The 22,969-nt window shown below is 39.5% G+C and overlaps 3 protein-coding genes and 1 long non-coding RNA gene across 4 annotated transcripts in view; 1 reads left to right on the top strand and 3 right to left on the bottom strand.

The window, feature by feature from the left end:
- Positions 1-3,211, bottom strand: part of LOC103465586 (red-sensitive opsin) — a 9,558-nt gene extending 6,347 nt beyond the window's left edge. Inside the window, 1 exon segment of the mRNA NM_001329060.1 lies at positions 3,109-3,211. Within this exon segment, the coding sequence (NP_001315989.1) occupies positions 3,109-3,211 (103 nt within the window).
- Positions 3,212-8,788: 5,577 nt separating this feature from the next.
- LOC103465546 (red-sensitive opsin-like) lies at positions 8,789-10,675 on the bottom strand. The gene is given in 6 exon segments (NM_001297452.1): positions 8,789-8,973; positions 9,071-9,310; positions 9,407-9,572; positions 9,644-9,812; positions 9,937-10,233; positions 10,576-10,675. Coding segments are annotated over 6 exon segments (1,071 nt in total). The 3' UTR covers positions 8,789-8,874.
- Positions 10,676-15,577: 4,902 nt separating this feature from the next.
- LOC103465547 (uncharacterized) lies at positions 15,578-17,922 on the top strand. The gene is made up of 2 exons (XR_533810.1): positions 15,578-16,155; positions 16,262-17,922. It is a non-coding gene; the product is annotated as an uncharacterized LOC103465547 (long non-coding RNA).
- Positions 17,923-19,297: 1,375 nt separating this feature from the next.
- On the bottom strand, positions 19,298-21,483 carry LOC103465548 (blue-sensitive opsin). Its single transcript, NM_001297454.1, is given in 5 exon segments — positions 19,298-19,638; positions 20,004-20,243; positions 20,341-20,506; positions 20,587-20,755; positions 20,953-21,483. Coding segments are annotated over 5 exon segments (1,065 nt in total). The 5' UTR covers positions 21,338-21,483; the 3' UTR covers positions 19,298-19,533.
- Between the last annotated feature and the right edge of the window lie 1,486 nt (positions 21,484-22,969).

Below are 22,969 nucleotides of genomic sequence, written 5' to 3' on the forward strand. Positions count from 1 at the left end.
ATGGTGCTGGCAAAGACTGTCTCTCCAAGATCAGCAATGGCAAGGTTGACCAAGATCCAGTTGAGAGGATGACGAAGTTTCTTGAACTTTGCTGTTGCCACCAAAACGAGGCCATTGGTGAAGACTGATAAAACGACCACGATACACATCCAGACCGTTGCAACATCGTAAACCCATCGAGGAGCGATGTGGTAGTTTGGTCCTTCAAAGGGATCTGCAAGCAAAGTCCGCGTCTTAGAATCTTAATCAAACGACATTGCAATTCAGAAGCATTTGCCTTTTTAAAACAACGTGTTTTTATGACTGTGACAGCCGACCCTACTGTCACACAGACCTGAATGGTAACTGTTTGTTTTGTTCATCCTTAATATTAATTTAGATATTAATTAGTGAATAGTTTAGATTTTTATTTTTGAAAATTTTCATTAACTTGACTTTTTAGTTAACTATTTGAAGTGCACGCATTTAGTTAACTTTATTTGTCAGTTCTTTATATTTTTGTTAAAAGCAACAAATTAATTTATTTGTTTTGAGTTACCAGTTTCCTTTGGAGCTGCTGGAGGGTCACAGAAGAGCTCCAGCTAATTGACATCCATATATGGCTGGCAAACCTCCTCAGCGGGCCATTCCATTTGTTTGCCAGGGGACGGGGAAATTTGGTTTTCTTTCATTTAATTTGACCAGTTCTTCATTGTTTAATTATTTTTGAACTTTTTTGTAATAAATTAAGATTATTTTTGGATTCCATTCAGTGTCTCTCTGGCTGGTTTATGCAAGAACCCTCACAATGACTAATATTACAAATATGTTGTATACTGGCATATGTCAAAAAATACCAGTAATTTTTTACTGGTATATGTAAAAAATTGCATGAAAGTGCAATATTTCTTGCCAATCATCTCAAAAAGTGAAATTCATAGTTTGAAGAATTATTATACATAGAGTGATATATATTCAAACTCTTCATTTTTTGTCATTTTGATTATTATGGCTTACAAATAATGATAATGAAAATCACAAAGTTTTCCACAAACCACATACAAGAACGTAGTGAAACAGCTCATTAATGAAGACTCTTGGTGTCACGCCTTAATTGGCTAACTAACTCAAAATACCTGCAAAGATTTCCTGAGCCTTTAAACCAGTGGTCTCAAACTCCAGTCCTCAAGAGCTGATGTCCTGCAACTTTTAGATGTCTCTCTGTTTCAGTACACCATGTTCCAATATTAGCTCATTAGCAGAGCTCTGTAGAGTTTGTCTGCATGCTAGTGAAGCACTTTAGCCATTTAATTCAATTGTGTAGCACAAAGCACACATCTAAAAGTTGCAGGACATTAGCTCTTGAGGACTGGAGTTTAAGAACAATGCTTTAAATGATCTCCCACTCTTAAGGAGAAGACTGCTGACTGGATAGATGTTCAGAAGACAGTCATGGGTTTGTGGGTTAGCCCGCATGAGAAGGCTAACCCACAAAAATCCATTGCTGAATAATCTAGTTGTTCAGAGATCTCTATCCAAGCATATTAACAGAGGATGTAAAAAAGTGTGCACCAACAGCAGGGGGAACAACAGCCTTGAGAGGATTGTCAAGCGAAATCCAATCTAAAAGAGCCACAACACACAGATCAATACATGGGCTACAAATGTCGCATTCCCCGTGTCAAACCTCTCCTGAAACAGAGACAATGCCAGAGTCATCTTCCTTGGGCTATGGAGAACAGGAACTGGACTGTTGTGCAATGGTCAAGACTCATTTTTTCATCTTGCATTTCATCTGGAAATCAAGTTTCCTGTATTCATGACTTATACAGGTGTAGGGACAGGAGGACATCTAACATTTTTACCGACCAAGCACATTCTGCACACAAACGATTTAGGCAGGTTTCGACTGCTTGTCACCTGGCAGGGGTGGCACCTGAATTTCCCCACTCTGGGACAATAAAGGGTATTTCTATCCTATTTTTAGTATCGAACCACTGGCCATCTTTCTGATGAGCAAAAGAAAGAATACTGGGAATCAAAACTGTGTACATTTCCTCTAATTGAAAGTTGTCTTGTTTTGTAACAATATTGTACAAATGTATATTAATTTGCTTTCATTTCCCATGCTTATGTTTAAAATGTCTGTTCATATAGAACACAGTATATCACAAGTCAAACTTGTTGTTTGTGTGACAAACTTGTTCAATAAAACCAATTCTCCAGTTCCTGGAGGACGAGTGAAGTGAAGAGTGATTGCTTGAAGTGTGAAGTTTTCACAGTCAGTGATATTTTGGGATGCCATCATATCTCCTGGTTCTGGTTCACTGGATTTTATGAAGTCCATAGTCAATCCAACAGCCTACAAGGACTTTTTAGAAAACATCATTCTTCCTTCTGCTGACAAGCTGTATGGAAATGCTGATTTTATTTTTCACCTGCCCACACTGCCAAAGGTATCATAAGCTGATTGAGTTACCATGGTGGTACTATTCTTGATTGGCCAACAAACACCCTGACCTTTAACACCATAGGAAGTCAAGAGGCTGTTGTCAAAAGGAAGATGAGAGACTTCGGACCCAACAAGAGTGATGACCTGAGGGCAGCTATCAAAGCACTCTGGGCTTTTATCACACCTAACCATCACCACAGGCTGATCGTCTCTATGCTATGCCACACTGATGCAGTAATTCATGCAAGAGTAAGTCCAACCAAGTATTGCGTGCATAGAAACGCACACACTTTTGAGAAGCCTCACATTGAAAATTGAAAAAAATAAAATAGAAGCTGCTCCAAACATCAAACTATTTGCCTAATCTTTATAAAATGACTGTTTCACTTTCTGAAATGACTGGCAAGAAATATTGCACTTTTATGGAATACAAATTTATTTTCAGATGTCCTAGTACATATGCATACTACTGAGACTGTATTCACACACAACCAAAACAATGAAACGCTTATCAAATTCTCCAAAACTTCACTTGTCATTTCATAAGCAGTTCATTTCACAACTCTTATATTTCAGATTGTAAAACTCTACAAATGTATCTACAAATCTGGCTTGAATAAATAAATCTCTAATAACACCATTTCTACACACTAAATGGTTCAAAATAGAAAGCATACCTCTTGTTTGATTGCTGTTTGTGTATGTGAATACAGAGCCCCTTGTTGTATCTTCATTGTGCCGCCTGGCAGCAAACGGCTGTTTTCTCCAATCATCTGACATCCTATTCTTTGATAGAGGTACTTAGTTGTCGTTTATAACCTTGAGAGTTTTGCTGGTTGTCTCACATCAGACTTCAGCCTTCGCTTCACAGAACTCTGATGGGATTAGTTTAAAACCAGCTACAGGAGCCCCTCCCCCTTTCCCTGAGCAGAACCCTCACCTGGGCAAACAGTTTGGACGATGCAGCCAACCCAGGACTACACTTCCCCCCTGCCCTATCTCGACTTTCCAGGGATGTACTTCAGGATCTTGTTTCAGGACTTCAGTTCTCTGTTTAACACCACTTACCATCAGAAGCTTATCCAGCTCACAGTGCCAGCCTCCACCTGTCAGTAAATCAACATTTTCCTCACCTGCTGACTGGCAGCTGCTGACTGGCAGCAGCAGGTGAGGTCAGGGAGCATCTTCTTCTGCACAAGAACCATCAGCACTCAGAGCTCCGTGTTTGCTCCTCTTCTTTCTTTACATGGATGGTTGTACTTCAGCGGATCTGTCTGTGAAAATACTAATGTTCACAGATGCTATTGTTCTGATTCAGGACAGTGATGAGTCTGTGTACAGGTCAGCAACCTGCAGCTTAACTCACTCAAGACTGTTGAGATCAATCCCACGCCATCCACACCGACACTGTCTACTGTGAGATCCTTCCCATTCCCACCAAGAACTTTCTCTAGACCTGAAATCCTCCTCACAGCAGGACAATCTGCCGCAGAAGCTGCCAGCCATCTACACAACCATTATTCAGTTTGTCCGATGGTTTGGGTTGGTCACAAAACAGGACAAAAGAGCTGACTTTTCCTGTATTCATGACTTATACAGGTGTAGGGACAGGAGGAGGACATCTAACATTTTTACCGACCAAGCACATTCTGCACACAAACGATTTAGGCAGATTTCGACTGCTTGTCACCTGGCAGTGGTGGCACCTGAATTTCCCCACTCTGGGACAATAAAGGGTATTTCTATCCTATTTTTAGTATCTAACCACTGGCCATCTTTCTGATGAGCAAAAGAAAGAATACTGGGAATCAAAACTGTGTACATTTCCTCTAATTGAAAGTTGTCTTCTTGTCTTGTAACAATATTGCAGAAATGTATATTAATTTGCTTTCATTTCCCATGCTTATGTTTAAAATGTCTGTTCATATAGAACACAGTATATCACAAGTCAAACTTGTTGTTTGTGTGACAAACTTGTTCAATAAAACCAATTCTCATTCTCAAAATTGCATCACACCCATGGGTGTGACTTGGCAGAGATGCTCAAATGTGAAGATAAGCACCAACTCCACTATGATCCTGCAAGGATGACTAGGTATAGATGATGGATGGATTAACTTTCTATGACATAGTACATTTTTTTCATGCAAAGGAGACTACAGAATGTGTTTGAGGAATATGGAAAAAAACATTTCAACAGTTCATTAATAACAAATAAAATATCTTTCCTAACTCCTGTCACACATTTTTAGCGTCAAATATGTAAAATTTAAGCATTTCTTACATTTTGGAAATTTTGATGTTTAAAAGTTTGGACAATGCATCAAAAGACTAGAATTAATACATTTACTAATTTCTTATCTAACATGTTAGATATGAAAAGTTAACAATATTTGAGCCATTTAGTGTAATACTATTCCAAAGTCTTAAAAAGCAAGTAAAAACTTTCAGACTTGATTAAAGAAACATGAAAAACTATAGATCTTCACAGAAATGTAATGATGCTCTTTTGTTTTTTTAGCCTTGTGATGTTGTGAGTCAGGAAGACCCTTTGTAGTCTAATGTTTGTGCTAAAGTAGACGATCTGGCACACTGGCCACAAGATTTAAAAGACAGAGTGATGGTTACTTCAGATTACTACCACACAGTAATGAAGAATGGGGAGAAAATTCCTGCCTTGTCTACAGTAAAACACACAACTCAGTTGTACGCTCTTACTTTAAGGTGTAAATGGAAAACCTGAGCTCCAGTGGTTTTAGCGACTTAAAAAATATCTATGCCCATCTTTAGAATTAAAGAAATCATGAAGAAATGGCAGACTTTGAATGACAGACTTGATCAGGCAAGAAAAGATCTCAGAAATGCTGAAGTTACTAAGTGGAAGGAAATTTTAAAAGATCAGTGGCTATTGTGACATGACTGAAGAGCAGAATATTGCTTTTAGGGAACACAAAAAAGTTGTCTGAACACAGCAATGGCATGTGGAAATCACACACTAAACTTAGTTGTTGGAGATGCTACCAAGTTTTCTGCTATATCACTCAACATAGCATAATTGTACTCCAATGTATACTGTCCACCTGTGGCGGAACTACATAAAAAGCAGAATGTATAAACTTCAGGTGACATACAATGATGGCATGAGGACGCTGCCTATGATGCCGCAATGGAGTAATGCCACTCAGATGTTCATAAATGAAAATGTACCAACTTGCGTTGTTGTGCTTTGAAACCTTGTGGCTAACATACTGTAAACATCATGAACCCCGTACAAAGCTCAGCTATATTGTTTTCTAGCCTGTGGAATCATCGGCGGCTTTATGGCAATGGATGAACAGTTTTATTGTGACTTGTTGTTATTAGTCTGTTTTTGTTTATTATGGACCATGTATGTGTCTGAATAAAACGTATTGATTGATTGACTGATTGATACAAAGACACTTTGCATAGTAGGTCTGTTCACAGATGTTGCTGTGCCCATCTTTGGACAATTTTCCAGGGACATGTGAAAGACTTCTCCATCAAGACTTTGTCCATAACAAGATCGCGTTGGGTGTAGACTGTGAAAGCGTCTCATTACCACTGCCTGACATTGTCAACATTCTAACTACTCAGAAGGAGTATGTCCAGGAGACGAAAGGAGAATGTGTGTCAAATGCTGACAGCCTTTCCAAGGATATGACAAAATTCTCTTCTTGGTGAGTACAATAGTATGGTATACAGGTCATTCTCAAAAAATTATTTTCCATAATGTAATGATGAAAATTAAACTGTCATATATTTTAGATTCATTGCACACCAACTGAAATATTTCAGGTCTTTTATTGTTTTAATACTGATGACTTTGGCATACAGCTCATGAAAACCCAAAATCCCTGTCTCAAAAAATTAGCATATCATGAAAAGGTTCTCTGAACGAGCAATTCCTGATCATCTGAACCAACAAAGTAACTTTAAATACCTGCAAGAGATTCCTGAGGCTTTTAAAAACTCCCAGCCTGGTTTATTACTCAAAACCACAATAATGGGTAAGACTGCCGACCTGACTGCTGTCCAGAAGGCCATCATTGACACCCTAAAGCAAGAGGGTAAGACACAGAAAGAAATTTCTGAATGAATAGGCTGTTCCCAGAGTGCTGTATCAAGGCACCTCAGTGGGAAGTCTGTGGGAAGGAAAAAGTGTGACAGAAAAAGCTGCACAACGAGAAGAGGTGACCGGACCCTGAGGAAGATTGTGGAGAAGGGCCTATTCCAGACCTTAGGGGACCTGAGGAAGCAGTGGACTGAGTCTGGAGTAGAAACATCCAGAGCCACCGTGCACAGGCGTGTGCAGGAAATGGGCTACAGGTGCCGCATTCCCAGGTCAAGCCACTGTTGAACCAGAAACAGCAGCAGAAGCGCCTGACCTGGGCTACAGAGAAGCAGCACTGGACTGTTGCTCAGTGGTCCAAAGTACTTTTTTCGGATGGAAGCAAATTTTGCATGTCATTGGGAAATAAAGGTGCCAGAGTCTGGAGGAAGACTGGGGAGAAGGAAATGACAGAAGTTCAGTGTCAAGTACCCACAGTCAGTGATGATCTGGGGAGCCATGTCAGCTGCTGGTGTTGGTCCACTGTGTTTTATCAAGGGCAGGGTCAATGCAKCRGCWATSAGGAGDYTTTGGAKCACTTCATGCTTCCATCTGCTGAAAAGCTTTATGGAGATGAAGATTTCATTTTTCAGCACGACCTGGCACCTGCTCACAGTGCCAAAACCACTGGTATTACTGACCATGGTATTGCTGTGCTCAATTGGCCTGCCAACTCTCCTGACCTGAACCCCATAGAGAATCTGTGGGATATTGTGAAGAATAAGTTGAGAGACGCAAGACCCAACACTCTGGATGAGCTTAAGGCCGCTATCGAAGCAGCCTGGGCCTCCATAACACCTCAGCAGAGCCACAGGCTGATTGCCTCCATGCCGCGCCGCATTGAAGCAGTCATTTCTGCAAAAGGATTCCCAACCAAGTATTGAGTGCATAACTGAACATAATTATTTGAAGGTTGACCTTTTTGGCATTAAAACACTTTTCTTTTATTGGTCAGATGAAATATGCAAATTTTGTGAGATTGGAATTTTGGGTTTTCATGAGCTGTATGCCAAAATCATCAGTATTAAAACAATAAAAGACCTGAAATATTTCAATTGGTGTGCAATGAATCTAAAATATGACAGTTTAATTTTTATCATTACATTATGGAAAATAATTAACTTCATCACAATATGCTAATTTATTGAGAAGGACTTGTAATGTACTGTAGAACATGAACAGCCAGTAAGACCTTGCAGAGCCCCACTGTGTCCACTGAGACAGTAAGAAGAGAGATATTGACTGTAACAAATTATCTTGAGGATTTCAGAGAAAACAGAGGTTGCAGAGACAGTTGAGAAGAAACAGAAAATGACAGACGCAGTTTGAGCATGCAGGGAGAGAGGAAGTACTTTCAACTACAGGGGAATGTTTTCAAGAGTCTTTCCTCCACTTAGACCTTGGCGACATTTAGTGGAATTTATTGTTTTGGTCTCAGGGGCTTGATGATAAAATGCACTATCTTGTAATGGTCTGAGTTGTGTTCCCAAATTTACATCAGTAAAAAGGAAAGTCTGTAAAATCAGAAGAGGGAGTCTGACAACAACTTAACAGGGAGGTAGGTAAGATGTGGTGGAAGGCTGAAAGATCTTATTGTCCTGATGGTGTCTTCAGAGGCTTGAGGGGATTTCTGGGATAAAGGAGAGATTAGTGGGATGTGTTGGGGGGGGGGGAAGAAGCACACATTGTTATCTCAGCGGGCAGCAGCTGTTTTAACAAAGTGGAACTTTGTTTTAGGATCAGCTGTACATCCCATTTTTTCTCCTCCAGAAAATAAAAATTCCCAGAGTTGTTGAATTTAAAGTAATCCAACTGAGGGTAGAGAATGTATAAATAAAAAGAACTACCAGGATCATGGATCAACAATATGTACTTTTCCTTCACAGTCAGGCCAGGAGACCTCAGAAACAAAACCAAAACATGCCTAATTTTTTTAATCCAATAAGTAGAGATTCAGGATTTGTTTTCTCTGAGCCTTAATAAAGTTATTCACACCTGCTCTTATGGTATTCATTTTTTATCTTCCACATTGTAAAAAGCTAGGTGATCTCAAAACATCAATTGACAGAATGTTAGCATTGTTCTTTCAAAAACAAAAAAAACACTGTACTACAAAAAATACACAGAAAACAAAATTTAAATAATGCCTTATATTTTATATTCATTTCAAAAAAGATCAGTTACACATTCATGCATGATGCAGTCACTCTTTTTTTTCCCCTTTTTTTGCAATGCAACTATGTTCATTAAAAGAAAAACATACAATAAATAGTTTCTGCACAGGTCACAGGTCCAAAACAGAGAACATGAAGGTTTATGCAGGAGCCACAGAGGAGACCTCTGTCTTTGATGTGGACACTTCAGAACCATCATCCACCTGTTTGCCAAAGAGCTGCATGATGCATGTGCGGAACTGCAAATGAAAGAGCAGAGGGAAAGTTATATACAAAACAAAACACATATTTGTTATGATAAAAAACAAAAAGTGACAACTGTGTCGCTATGCCCACCTGTCGGTTCATGAAGACATAGATAACAGGGTTGTAGATGGTGGCGCTTTTGGCAAAGTATGCAGGCATGGCAGCGGCCAAAGGATGGAAGGCRTATCCAGGGTTGGCTGCGGCAAAGCAGGCGAAGAAGGTGTAGGGTCCCCAGCAGACACAGTAAGCTAYGATCATGACTACAACCATCCTGGACACTTCTCTCTCAGCTTTCTGGGTCGACTCAGATTCCTTCTGCTGCATAGCAACCTGTAGCCAACAAAACATGAAGTCAGATTTTAACAAACTTTCTTTAGTGCTACGATAAATCTGAAGAAAAAAAAAGCAATGAGGGATAAAACTTACAGCATGGATGGCCAACCACACAGCCAGGTAGCACAAGATGATGATACCTAGAGGAATGATGCAGCATGTAATCATGAGGACAATCATGTAGGACAGGACCCCTGGGTCATCGCTTCCACTGAACACATCGGGTCCGCAGGACGTTTTCAGTCCATGAGGCCAAAACCTGATACAAGGAAACAATCAGTTCTTGTTCTGCTGATTATCGAGGATATAAAAACCATATAACTAGATTACCTGCTCCATCCAAAGATGGGAGGAGCGCACCACGCTGCAGACCAGACCCAGGAGAAAACTATTCCACCTGTGGCCCACTTGGCATCGAACTTGACATTTCCAAAAGGTTTGCACACAACTATCCATCTCTCCCAAGAGATGATAGTCAGGGACCACAGAGCAGCAATACCTGTAAAGATTATAGATGCACACATGCAATTTAACAGACTACAAACATGATTCATCTTTAGGTTTGATTAAAATAAATTTACAGGTCTGGAACATAAATTACCACTTAACTTGTGGCAACTTACCACAAGTTGAGACAACAAAGCCTTCAAAGACACACATTGGGTGTCCCAGAATGAAATATCCAAAGAACTGGTTGCACACACTGATGGTGCTGGCAAAGACTGTCTCTCCAAGATCAGCAATGGCAAGGTTGACCAAGATCCAGTTGAGAGGATGACGAAGTTTCTTGAACTTTGCTGTGGCCACCAAGACGAGGCCGTTGGTGAAGACTGATAAAACGACCACGATACACATCCAGAGTGTGGAGAGGTTGTAAACCCATCGAGGAGCAATGTGGTAGTTTGGTCCTTCAAAGGGATCTGCAAGCAAAGATCCATGCCTTAGAATCACACGTGGTCAAACTTTGTTCTAATTCAGAAGCATCGTCTTTTTTTAAACCTCACATGTTGCCATCATGACTTTTGTTACATGTAACTGCAGACAAATCGGTCGGTGTTTAAATAAAAATGAACCAAAAATCTAAATTTTCAAAAATCTCACACTACAGTTTATGTTGTGCTTGTTAGCATTAGGTCAAATAGAGGTTCATAAACTACAGCACATCTCAGTCCGGTGATATTTCAGGTTGTGGAACTGTACAAAAATCAGTGTCTACACAACACCAGGTTTAAACACAAAATAATTCAAAACAAAACGCCTACCTTTTGTATGATTGCTGTTTGTGTATGTGAATGCGGCGCCTCTTGTTGTATCTTCGTGCCGCCTGGCAGCAAACACCTGTTTTCCCCATTCTTCTGCCATCCTGATCTGGAAAGAAGGTTTCTCAGCTCGTTCTCTCACTTGTAACCTCCCTAGGTGATCTGCACTTCACACTTTAGCTTTTATACCGACGCCTCGGTGACCTCTGAGCGGATTACTTCACAATCATATTACAGACACCGTGTGCCATTTGGCACGGATCTTACCAGACAAAGACACTTTTTTTTTAACTACACTTAAAAGATTTAATGAGATTAAGACACTGAGTGGATTTCCGTACTCTCACCCAATATGTGGATTAAATGGAGAGTTTTCACAGATACATTTCTGACCGTATGACATTTCCAGGAGCCTAGTAACAAATACTTCTTAAAATTGCAGGTGTATTAAACATAACCCTGTGCTTTTTAAATAAATGCTGCTTTACATAGGAAACAAATACACTTTTACATTTGTTTTTGCTGTCTGGTTGGCTAGAAAGGACACCTCTTAAAGCTGATTCTGAGGATAAGAGATCTGTGGCACAGTTACCGTGACTGTTGTAATTGCTGACATGTGGAGCAAGTCGGACACCTTTAATCCATCCGGAAAGAAGATTCACCTCAGACCATTGGATTTTTTTTTTTTCTCTACCCACCTACTAGGCTACTTTTCACGTCATTGTCGTAATAGCATTATTGGTATTTGGCCACGGCATCCGTTCCAGAAAATCCACTTTCTGAAAACTTTGATTTCTAAGCTTTCGAAACACTTAGTTCTGTTTGTAGAGGGATTTTTTCTTTTGTTTTATTTTGCATTTTCAACCGTTAATGTTTTACCACCATTAGCCCTTAATATGATGAGGGACATCTTAGGTTAGGACTAGGCAAGCAATTCAGCAGGGATTTGCAGTCCAGCAGCCCATTCTTGATTGCAAGGTTTTTTTATTCCTTCTGCTCAAAAGGTCATACATAAAATGCTGATTGGTGGTTTAAAATTAAGTGTACTGCAGCAACAACACCGTAGGGATTTGTCTCTCTGTGTTATGTACCCAGTATGTACCCCGCCTCTCATTGATTTTACAAAAGACCTGATGCCACTGAAATTTCTCAGACATGTCACTGACCCATTTGATAAACTGGGTCTTTCTGTATTGAGTCTCATTTCTGTGTAATCAGTTAAACCAGTGATGTCCAAAGTCAGTCGAGGGCCGACATCCTGCATGTTTTAGTTCTCTCCTGGGTTTAGCACACCTGGATCCAATGATGGTTCATTAGAAGGCCTAAGGAGAACATTGACTTGCTCAGAACGTTGTTACAACCACTAGGGAGAGAACTAAAACATGCAGGATGCCAGCCCTTGAGGACCGACTTTGGGCACCCCAGAGTTAAATAGTTTTGGAGTTCCTCATCTAATGATTTGAGGCCAATAATCTATAATTAGATATTTTTGCTTTTTTAGAAGAGATTATACAGCTGTCACAAGCAAAATAATTGTGTTTCCCACCTATGGAATTGCATCTATGGAACGCAAGAGTGCCAAAGTTCTGCCGTCTTGCAAAATGCATGTTACATGTACACAAGAGACATTTTGTATAGGAATTTGAAAAGGATTTCTCCCCCCATCCCCTACTCTATGTAATTTGGGCTTGTTCTATTGCAGTTATTATCGGGATATTCCAGTTGCTCTCACATAAAATAAAAAAAAAGCTAAGTTAATTGAACATTTTGTATTCTATGCCTCAAGCAGAGAATTTGGAGGAGAAAACGGATTCATATCGCGATTGACATCGATATTTAATCAGTTTGACATTCCAATATTTTATATTGTACAACTCTGCTTGGAAGCACTCCTGTGTGACCAAGCTAACATGATTTAGTATTTTTTGTCATGCTATTGCTAATTTGTTTTGCGTTCTTGGCGCGTTTTAAAAAAATGTCTACTTTAATACATAGCAGCACATGTCTATGTTTGCAACAATGTAGCTGTCATAAAATGTAATGTCAGTCTGGAGAAAAACCTTTTGGAATAGTCAGCTTATAAACACCATATTCAACGTACATGAATCCCAGTTATCACATTATAAATTAGCCTTTTAGTTGCTACGTTGTTGCACAAACTACAGCTAGTTATCTGTAGTTTGTGAATATAGCTCTATCTTCAGTATTTACACATTGACCAGAGTTGGTCATGTTGTGAATGTAGATGAGCAATATTTGTCATTCATGAATTTTATTGTCCCAATATACAAGTTGTTCAGTGTGGTAGGTAAAACATTAAGGAAAGCCTCAACGTTGCCAACAAACCTGCTAGTTACAATTATTGAAATGAAAGAGGAAGTTTAAATAATGCAGTCTGCTATTATGACCTACCGTCTGCAGGTGTCTCATTTTATGCAGCAGGTCGCTCATGTCCAGAATACCTCTTATTATACTTAGTAAAATGGACCCGTGGAGGCAGCTGGGCCCTGTGCACACGGACCAGTTGAGAAAATGCGGCGCATGCGTAGTGGACAAAAATTAAATAAAAATGCGACTCAGATGTACTAGCGTTTTGAAATGTGTCCATTCTGGAGCCCTGTGATAAACGATCGTTTCTGGTCTTCCAAAATTGCAAATTTGTGTGAGCAAAGACATGTAGGGCAACAACGAAGATTGTCTGTGTGCACGGTACCCAAGGTTGACAACTGTCCATAGCAAATGGACATTAGTGTGGCACCACAAGGATATGACTTTTAATACTCTGCCCTAAAGCAGGGAAACCAGGAGTTGTCAACGCCACCTTGGGAATTGCACCCAAGGAAACAGATCGCCAGTAAGGCACGTCACCAATGAGAACAAGACTTTATTCCACAAAATAATGCACTTTATTGTGCCATGGTTTTCAAAGACAATTAAAATTTAAGGAGCCACAATGGGAAGGGAACAGTAATGAGCCTTACCAGCAGGGGAGGGCAGTCCAAATGTGGGAAACTGGTTCTTAAAACGAATGAATTAATCACCCCATGCACTTGTGAACAGACAATCGTGAAGAAATCCCAATACTGGTTACTCACAGCACACAGGTCCGTCCACCTGGAGGTTTTCCCCCCTCCCACAGCCTTCAGCTCTCAGCCAGGAGACAAAAGGGTGGGATTAAACAAAGCAAATAAAAACTTAGACACGGGCAAGGGCTAAAATAAGGTTACCCTTAACCTCGGACATAATTAAAAATTTTACTTGGGTAATTTAAAAGAACCCAAGGCTGCCAACCGCAGCCACACAGAATAGAATGATCCAAAGTAAATCTCAAAAGCACAAAAGAAACCAAACTGAAAATTGAAGAAACAAAGCTGAAAACAAAAAAGCAGCAGGGTCTCCAGCGAGCTGCAGCAGCTTTACGTCTGAAGTTAAGTTACAGGTTAGTAGGTGATTTTAGAAATGGTAGAAGGTAGAGGAAGCCATTGTCACCTACTAGAACTGGATAGCTCCACCCCGACCAGAGAGACCCTTCCGGCCCAACAGTAGGAGGATCAGCTTGCCGGTATTTTTTATATATATATATATAAATACTTGAGTAGTAGCATTCCAACATAATGCTTGTGGTCATCAGGGCCCTCGGGGCAGTCGCCCCCAAACTGGAGCAGTAGTTAAAACAGATCCCAGGAACAACCTCAGACATCTCAGTCCAGAARTGTGCAGTTCTAGGCACAGCCAATATACTGCGCAGAACCCTCAAGCTCCCAGGCCTCTGGTAGAGGACCYGAGCTCAGAGGATGAAAGACCACCCGCGGAGGGAATTTTTTTTTTTATATGGCAATTGTCTTTTTGCGTTATGGAGCTGCATGGGTGCAATAAAACAATACATACCCATTTTGTGTTGCTAAACTGCACTGGGGAGGGTAAAGTGCAGCCATACCCCAGTACCAAGCAGGAGGCTTCAGGCAGTTTCTAAATTTAAACAATTTGAATCAACCACTGAAATTGCAGCACTTATACAGGAGGAGAAACATTACTTACTGGTGTTAAGAGTTCTGGCCCTGCAAGCTTAAGAAGCAACCTTCACACTGAAGCATGACCAAAAGTGAGCGAGTCTCCCTTTATACTCTACACCCATTAGGAGATAATTAGGGGCCAGGTGTCCTCAATCTTGGGACAGGCTTCATCCTGCTACATTAGCAACAATTACCTGTGGGTTATTTTTTTAATCAACTCGTTAGTAAGCTAGTATTAGGTTGCCCACTTGACCTATTTGTTGGTTGAAGATCTGACCTAGGCTTTGCCATTAAGTTATTTAGCAATTTGATTTTAAAAAAACAACAGTTTTTTTAAAAAGGCTTTAATCTGTCTTTAGAGCTTTTAACATTATCTGTTTTGATTCCCAATCTAGAGTCATTTTCTGAATGTCTTCCCCTTCTCTATTTGATGTACCGCCGATTCAGCAATTTATGGATTAAAAACTGCTGCTCCCAAGAAACGTAACGTAATGGGATTGCATTTCTCAAGCATCTCTTTGCTGTTTCAGTCTATTAAATTTAGTACTTTGCATTATTTGGCCACTTAAGTCGTCTATTAGTTTCAGTAATAGGCCTACGTCCTTACTGTATAATATTAGTGGAATGCATTCAAACCTTCTTGTACGTATTTTAGAAGTTTTACGGTGGTTTCAAAATTGATGTGAACTGAAGTACTGTATTATTTAGTGCACAGCACTAAACCAACAACGTCTTGATTTGACCAAATGAAACACAAGTGAGGATATCTAATGCCCCAATAGACCAAATCAGATTATACGGACAGCTCAGGTTGCTCCACAACACTGCTTAGCATAGAGTAATTACTTTTGGCATGCTCACTCCGTAAGAAGGTAATCGCTCCGGAATAACAGGTCACGTCAGGAGCACACTCAGCCTAATCAAAGCTTCTGTAGTGGTTTACTTTAATCCTTTCATGTGTGCTTTGTTTTTTTCTTTCTTTCTTTCTTTCTTATTGGATCTATACCATGTGCTTGCTCACACATTTAATAAGTGCTCCATGTGGCGCAAGGACTTCTTTCACTTCAAGAAGAGGATGGACCTGGAACTGAGGATTTTTTTTTTAATTTTGTAAAGATTTAGATTTTCTTTCTATCGCTTAGATATATAACACTTTTGCATGTCTGTATTTGTGTTAGAATACATGTTAGATATAAAAAACTGTTAGAAGTATTAGCATTTTTACTGTAACGAAAATCTCCATTTAGCATAAGGTTGAAACTTGTAACTTTTTTTTTGATACTGCCCAAACTTTCCATGCGATGCTGGGATATTTCGAGGGTAAGTCTGGAATTCCGCTAGTTCTGAACTATTCATATTTGGCAAAAGTTCACTACTAGCAGAACTCGGATTTGCTCCCGACAAGCGACGGGAATGACTGGCGGTAAAGGTCTTAAGCTGCTGTGTTGAGCAACAGGTGGTTCACATGTGTGGTGTAGTGACCGTTAAGGTGGACAGAAAATTACTCTGGTGCCAAGTGAGCCAAATCGGCCACTGCTGATCTCATGGTTCTGAGTTCACTTAACATCAGGTAATATTCTCTCAAGGTTTTTCTTAATCACTTCATAAAATGTTTTTGTTTTTTTTGCCTTTCATAACCAGATTTTTCTGATCTCCCTTTTTTCTTACTTTTACAGTAAGAAGTTCCAGGGTCAATTCCAGCGCTGTGATGTTTTAGTTGGACTGATTAACTCTTCAGAGTGAAAATAGAACTTTGTGTTTGACTTTCGTGATGCTTTTTTTCCAAATGTATTTCATTTTTTAAGTGCCATTTAAACAAACATGTTACAATGTGAAACAGATCTGAGAAAAGAAAAGTTGTTTTTTTATCTGTAAATGTCTGTTGTTTTCTTTTCTCTTTAGGTAACCACTGACTTCATTTATTCCAAAAGATAATCCTATCCAGCAAACTGCCTTAACTCTATTGCATTAAAGTGTTAGAAAAGCTTACGAGTGAAAACAACAACTAGCCAAAACATTATGACCACTGACAAGTAAGGTGAGTGAAACCGGTAATCTTGTTATAACACAGTGATTTAATTTATATTTTATCTCATTTAAAGCTGACTTTAGCCTGGATATTCAAGAATCTTTTTGAAGTACTCACTCAGCTTTCAGTCTCTTAAAAGGGATCCACAGTGAGTTCTAATAGAATTAGAATATAATTTATTTAAGAAGCATTTATTTCAGACATAAAAATTATATAAAAAAAATTATAGACTATTCAGTTTTTATAAAGTTAAATAAATACTGTCACATGGATGTCGCCATGTTGTTTACGCTGCAATGCATCCTGGGTAGATGACATATGCGAGGCATATAACACAGCACCAGAAACACACAGAGGTTTTATCATCAACTGTGGAGTGTAGATATTTTGATGTGAAAAAAAATGGCTGTTCCAGGCAGATGGTCATAATGTTATGTTGGGACCTGTTTACTTTTTCAGCACTAACATTTTAATTACTTGTTTGATTTGTCACAGTACAGTTTGTGTGACGAGTGTATAGAGATCACTGTCTCGGTGTGTCTACATGTGTTGGGTTTTTTTGTGTTCCAGGTTTTTCACCAAACTACAAGAGACCAAGATGGCCAAAACAACAAGCATTTGTCAAATAAATATGTAATTTATGAAATAAGTGATTGTACGTTCTTGTTCAATGTGTAATATAGTTCTTTTATTTGGGATATTTTCTAAGAGAGTAAATGTGCACTAAAATCCTGATTCAGCACGTACCCTGGTTTGAGGTCAAAAGGGGAGCTATTATGCTAAATGTACTTTTTGCACGTTGTTGTACTTTTACTTGGGCCTTTATTAGTTTTGGAAACAGTCTAAGTACCAACCCCTCCACCCCCAAAACAACCAACTGTTTTCTGGCTATAAGTTAATTTTTTGTCTGGACAACAAAATGTTTCAAAAACCTTCCTACAAGCAACCTGCACTGAGTTTGGTAGATGAAGACTCTTTCTAGAGAACTCCATAACAAAAGCGACAAAAATGTTTTACATATGAAGGAAGCAACGCTCTTAACAATGGCCTGCCAAATCTTGTCATGATATGTGCGTATTTGAACTTTGGGTTACAGATTTGATTATATTTATTGTTCATGTATTTAGATAATCACAGTTGAATCCTTGATATTATGTCATTTCTTATTATTTGCACATTGGACTGTTATGTTGCTAGGTTAGGCTATGTTTTCACAGTAGGTCTTCATTTTTTGTTGTTGCTAAAATCTGTTTCATTTTCCTTTTTTGTGGTCGTTCATATTACTAATTAAATATGACAACAATCGAACTTCTGTGTGAGCGGTTTACGACCCCAAATCAACCCACGAATGCAGAAAAAGAATGACGGCATCACACAGCAGCATAATAATGGATGCTACTGTCTATGTATGGATCAGTTTTAATTTATTCAGCAATGGGAGTAAAAGTAAAAGCTAAGAAGCGGACTGTTGCGACTGCCATGAAAACGTCGGATATGGACAAAACAATTGCATTTAGTTTGCATTCATCTTGCTGTATGAACATAGCCTTAGCTTCAGGTTTTTCCCCTTTGTTTACCTTTATTGTCTCCTTTCCTCCTGTGGTTTTTATCTCTCACCAACCCTCCACCTGCTGTTTCCCATCTCTTAACTTCCCTCTGCCTGCACTCACTCCGCTGTTTTCCCTCCGTGATCAACCCCTCCAGTTCTCATGTCATCATCCTCCACTTTTTCCTCACTGTATATATACAGTATATCTCTCTGGTTTCATTGTTCTCCACTGGCTCCTTATGTTGCTGTTTGCCTCACTTATACTGTAGGTGTCTTTGTTACCATGTCGGTGTCTCTGCTGTGGCAGCCATTTTGTGTTCTGGCTAAAGAGGAGGCCCACCTCAAACCCAGCGTCTTTATAGTAAGTTAGTGCCGGAGTTTTTTATTGGTTGAGACGTGGAAGAAAATCAAAGTGTTCAAAAGAATAAATGGACTTTTAAATGAGCATTTTTGCTTGAGATTTACTGATATTGTTTACATTATTTATGTGAAAGTTTTTCTTTTCCCACTGGGAAGGTGAGATTATTGGCTTGGCCAATTTAAATTTGAGTTGTGAGTTTGTACATATATATCGATGAACTGCTAGCAGAGACTGATGAAGGGCGGCCATTTCGAATGCTGCTGTGATGCCTGGAAAAAAAGGAAACCAGCTTTGTTTGCCGTGTAGCCAAGTCAGTGACGACTTCTCTTTTCCACACTACACCTCTTTAAAATTCATAAATACTTAATTTACATTATTTACATTAAAATAATTTGTGTTGAAATGCTTCATGCGTGTCAAATAAAAATTTTTAGATTTGATGCTTCTTGTGTGAAGACTTTTGAATTAAAAAATGACATGAAACAATAAAACCCATATGGTTGTGAAGCTTAGGTTTACAGTACCAGTAATCATATTATGTGAGTACATACCATTCATCCCACAGGTCCAACACGTCAGGCAGTGCTCTTTCTTTGTGAACAAATAATTTCGAGTGGATATGAGCTTCTCTTTATTAATTCTGTTGCTACATATATACAAGTAAATACTTACAAGTCATGGCATGCAGAACAACTTATCCACACATGCGGCAGATGTGCTACATGCATTTATTTTGTAGTTTATGGGTTTTCAGAGACCTCAGTCATTTTTTTGGGAAGAAAAGCAATACCCATGTTTTCACATCAGAATACAATTCTAGAATGTGTTTTTGCTTTATGTCCATGGTAAAATGCACCGAAAAATATCAGCTTCATCAGATGAATCTTGTTTCTCTTTTTTTTTTTTTTTTTTAATATATTTTTCTTTGAAAACCCTAAGATGTAACAACAGTAAAAACACATCAAAGTTGGTCATTTCCATGTCATCCAAATCAAGACAGGCCAAGATCTTAAGAGGGTCCAACTTTTGAGACTTCGGTGACCGACTGACTTGCAGATGACTCCTCCTCGTCACCTCCACTCATCCCCAGCATCTTCCTCATGCAAGAGCGGAACTGAAAGCAAAAGCAAAGTTGGACACTTCAGATGCTTTCCTTCGTTCAGCGTGGATCAAATGCGATCTCGTTAGGATAAGTTGATTTTGCCACGCGGCGACATAATTGGGGTTCGGACATTGCTGACATCCAAGAGTCAAACAGACAACTAGCAAAAGAAGTAAAAAAAATGTAACACGAACACCTATCTAAGGTGGAATGCTTAGAAAGCAGTTTGAGCCATTGATTATATTTAAAATCCACCATTAGGGGGCATTGACGGCCTTTATCGGCCATGTTCAAGACAGAAAAGGTCTATAGTTGGTCTCTCCTTCAGCTTTACAGTATAATACCACCGTCAGTCTTTTACCCCCCCATAAGCCTACCTGCTTATTGAGGAGAACATAGATGACAGGATTGTAGACCGTGGAGGCTTTTGAGACACAGGACGGTATGGTAGCAAGTCTTAGGTCAAACGTCTGTCCACGATGATTCACGACCCAAAGCGCAAAGGAGGCGTATGGCACGTAGCACACCAGGAAGCCCAGCACCATGACGACCACCATCCTGGTCACCTCTTTCTCTGCCTTCTGGGTGGAGGCAGACTCTGCCTGGGCCTTTGCTGCCTACAGATTCACAGGTCGAGTCAGAATCCGAGCCAAAAAGCCACACCAAACACAAATCAACGATTCAAATCTGGGTAGCTCACAAAGTCCCACTTACTGATTTCAGTGTGAATAGCAGCTGCGAGTAGCAGAAGACAATGCAAGTGAAAGGGACGGAAAAGCAGAAGCAGAAGAGGAACAGCACAAAGGATTCGGTGTTGTACTTGTTGCCCGTTGTGTACCAGTCTGGTCCGCATGAACACTGCATTCCCTCAGGGATATATCTGGCAAAGCAGACAATACATGTAGCAATACGATTCCATTACTGTGTTAGATTAATCCGTCGCTAAAATGTTGTCCTCACCTACTCCATCCCACTAGTGGAGGAACTGCAGCGCACAAAGCAAAGAACCAGGTAAGTGCACAGAAGAACAAAGCATGCTCTGACTTGAAGGCAAAGTTCCCGAGTGGCTTGCAGATAACCAGCCATCTTTCAAATGCAATCACCGCAAGAGACCAAAGGCTCACCATGCCTGAGAAAAAACAAGACAGAATTCAGATGAACCACATGTTGGCATACTGTATATAAGACTTGTCAGACAGACAGGGTTACAGTTAGTTACTAAATTCTCCACAATATCTTACATCTCTCTTAAATTCTAACTCAGCTGGTAAAGCATGAAGCCAGCTTTCACAGACTGGGATTGCTCTAATATTTTCCTGTTCTTACCACCAAGAGACGCCGTAAATCCTTCGATCTTGCATCCGAGAGGACCAAGAGCCATGTATCGGAAGGCAAAACAGTAGAAGCAGGTAAAAGAGCCCACGGACGAGACGATGAGGTTCGCCACAGCCATGTTGACCAGGATGTAGTTCAGATGGGAGCGGAGCTTCTTGTATTGAATAGTACATGCGATTGTGAGGACATTGATGGCCGTGCCAGCCACAAACAAGAAGAACATTAACGCTGACATTGAATAAAAAAGCCCCAGGCTCCCTAAATGGTCCTGGGGGACTAAGTACGGGCTGAGGGCTGTGATGTTGTCGGTTTCCAGGGGGATGGGGATCCAGAAGTCATCTGGAGTTTCCTCTTGACGACTTGTCCTCATCTTCATTGGGCTGGTTTTTGAATAAAACTTTCAACTAGACTGGATGATTAAATACGAGCTGGATGCGGTATAATTTTAAATCTACACTTAGACAGTGGTGTGATACTTCATGTTTTTCCTGTCGCCTAAGTGAGGTGGGCTTCTCTCTGTCTGATGCCGACTTACTGAAAAGTGGCTTTTATAGGAACTTTAAACGTTGCTCTGGCTCAACTTAATTGGCTCAAGGATGGGATTTAAAGCTTTACATGTATTCCCGTGACAACTTACACCACCTTTTAGCTAATGCCGAGATTAGAGTCTTAGTGTCGGAGTTCAGAATTGGCCAGTATCTTCTCACTGCTTGTCTGTGTCTGGACCCCGGGAATTGGCTAATCCGTTTGCCGGAGGCTAAAAGATTAGCTAGTCCTCCAGCACGCATAATACTTGTAGCCTATTGTTGTTTGGTCTCGCTAATGTCAAATTTATTTCTGGTTTGGATTGTTCAAGAATCTGATTGTGTTTTTTAAAGCAATATACCTTGAAAGAAAATTTGCTTTAGTGTTCTGTTTAATTAAAATGTGAAACTGTAAAAATTGGAGAACATGACCTAATATGCTCATAGCATAAGTTCAGTTTAAGCAAAAAAAAAATGTTTTCCTGTTAATTTAGTCAAAAAACTTGTTGGCACTTTTAATGCAAAGTTGCTCTAAAAGTTGCATTGAAAGTCCATTAAAAGTGTCAGTTTTGCATGGTTTTGTAAATTATGATAATTTAATGCAAAGTTGGCATTTTTAATGGACTTTCAATGCAACTTTTAGAGCAACTTTGCATTAAAAGTGCCAATATTTACCGAATGACACTTCATGACAACAATCATAAACATTCGTAAAGACTTCTTGATGTTCATGACAGATGTTATGTCATGTTTATGACAGTGTCATGTCAGTCTTATGCACACCCCTTCAAATAAAGTGTTACCCAAAGGTTATTTATTTGTTTTTGTTTTGTTTAAAAATTTACATGCCTACAATTTCAATTTGTGCTAAACTTCAGTGGTCTGAACCCACATTTTCCTCTCTGTTTTTACCAGGATCACAGGATTCATTTATCGCCTCTCGATGTTTGATGTCGAGGTTGGGAGGGAGAATCTTTACTTATCTTGGGGTTGAAGTATTATTCTTTGCTTCTGCAACTTGAAATTGATGCTATGATTTTTTTTCTCTCCAGAACTGGAAAATATTCAACTGCATCCTTCTTTACTTTTGTTAGTGAATTAGCAGCGGTTACCCTCCTAGTGCTCTACTCCCACGCTTAAAAGTTGAAGTAGTCTTTGCTTCGGTTAGCAAAAAAACTATTTCCTTATTTGACTTTAACCACCTATCATGAATAGAATATAAAATGCATAAATCGTATTAGATTTTTATATTTTTATTTTTAAATCTTAATTTTGTGCTGGTACACGATCAGGTAATAAGTTGAGATGTGCATCACATCACCACCATAAACTCTCCTAACTCCCTCATGATTGTAAGAAAATATGATTAACTGACTCCAATAAATAATATCTAACAACAGCAGATGACTGAAATTATTTTTGACCTGATCAAGGATCACAATCTGCTATATTTCATAACTGTCGATTAGGCCAAACACATCAGA

This window comes from Poecilia reticulata, linkage group LG5, assembly GCF_000633615.1.
Source record: "Poecilia reticulata strain Guanapo linkage group LG5, Guppy_female_1.0+MT, whole genome shotgun sequence".
Taxonomy (NCBI): Eukaryota; Metazoa; Chordata; class Actinopteri; order Cyprinodontiformes; family Poeciliidae; genus Poecilia; species Poecilia reticulata.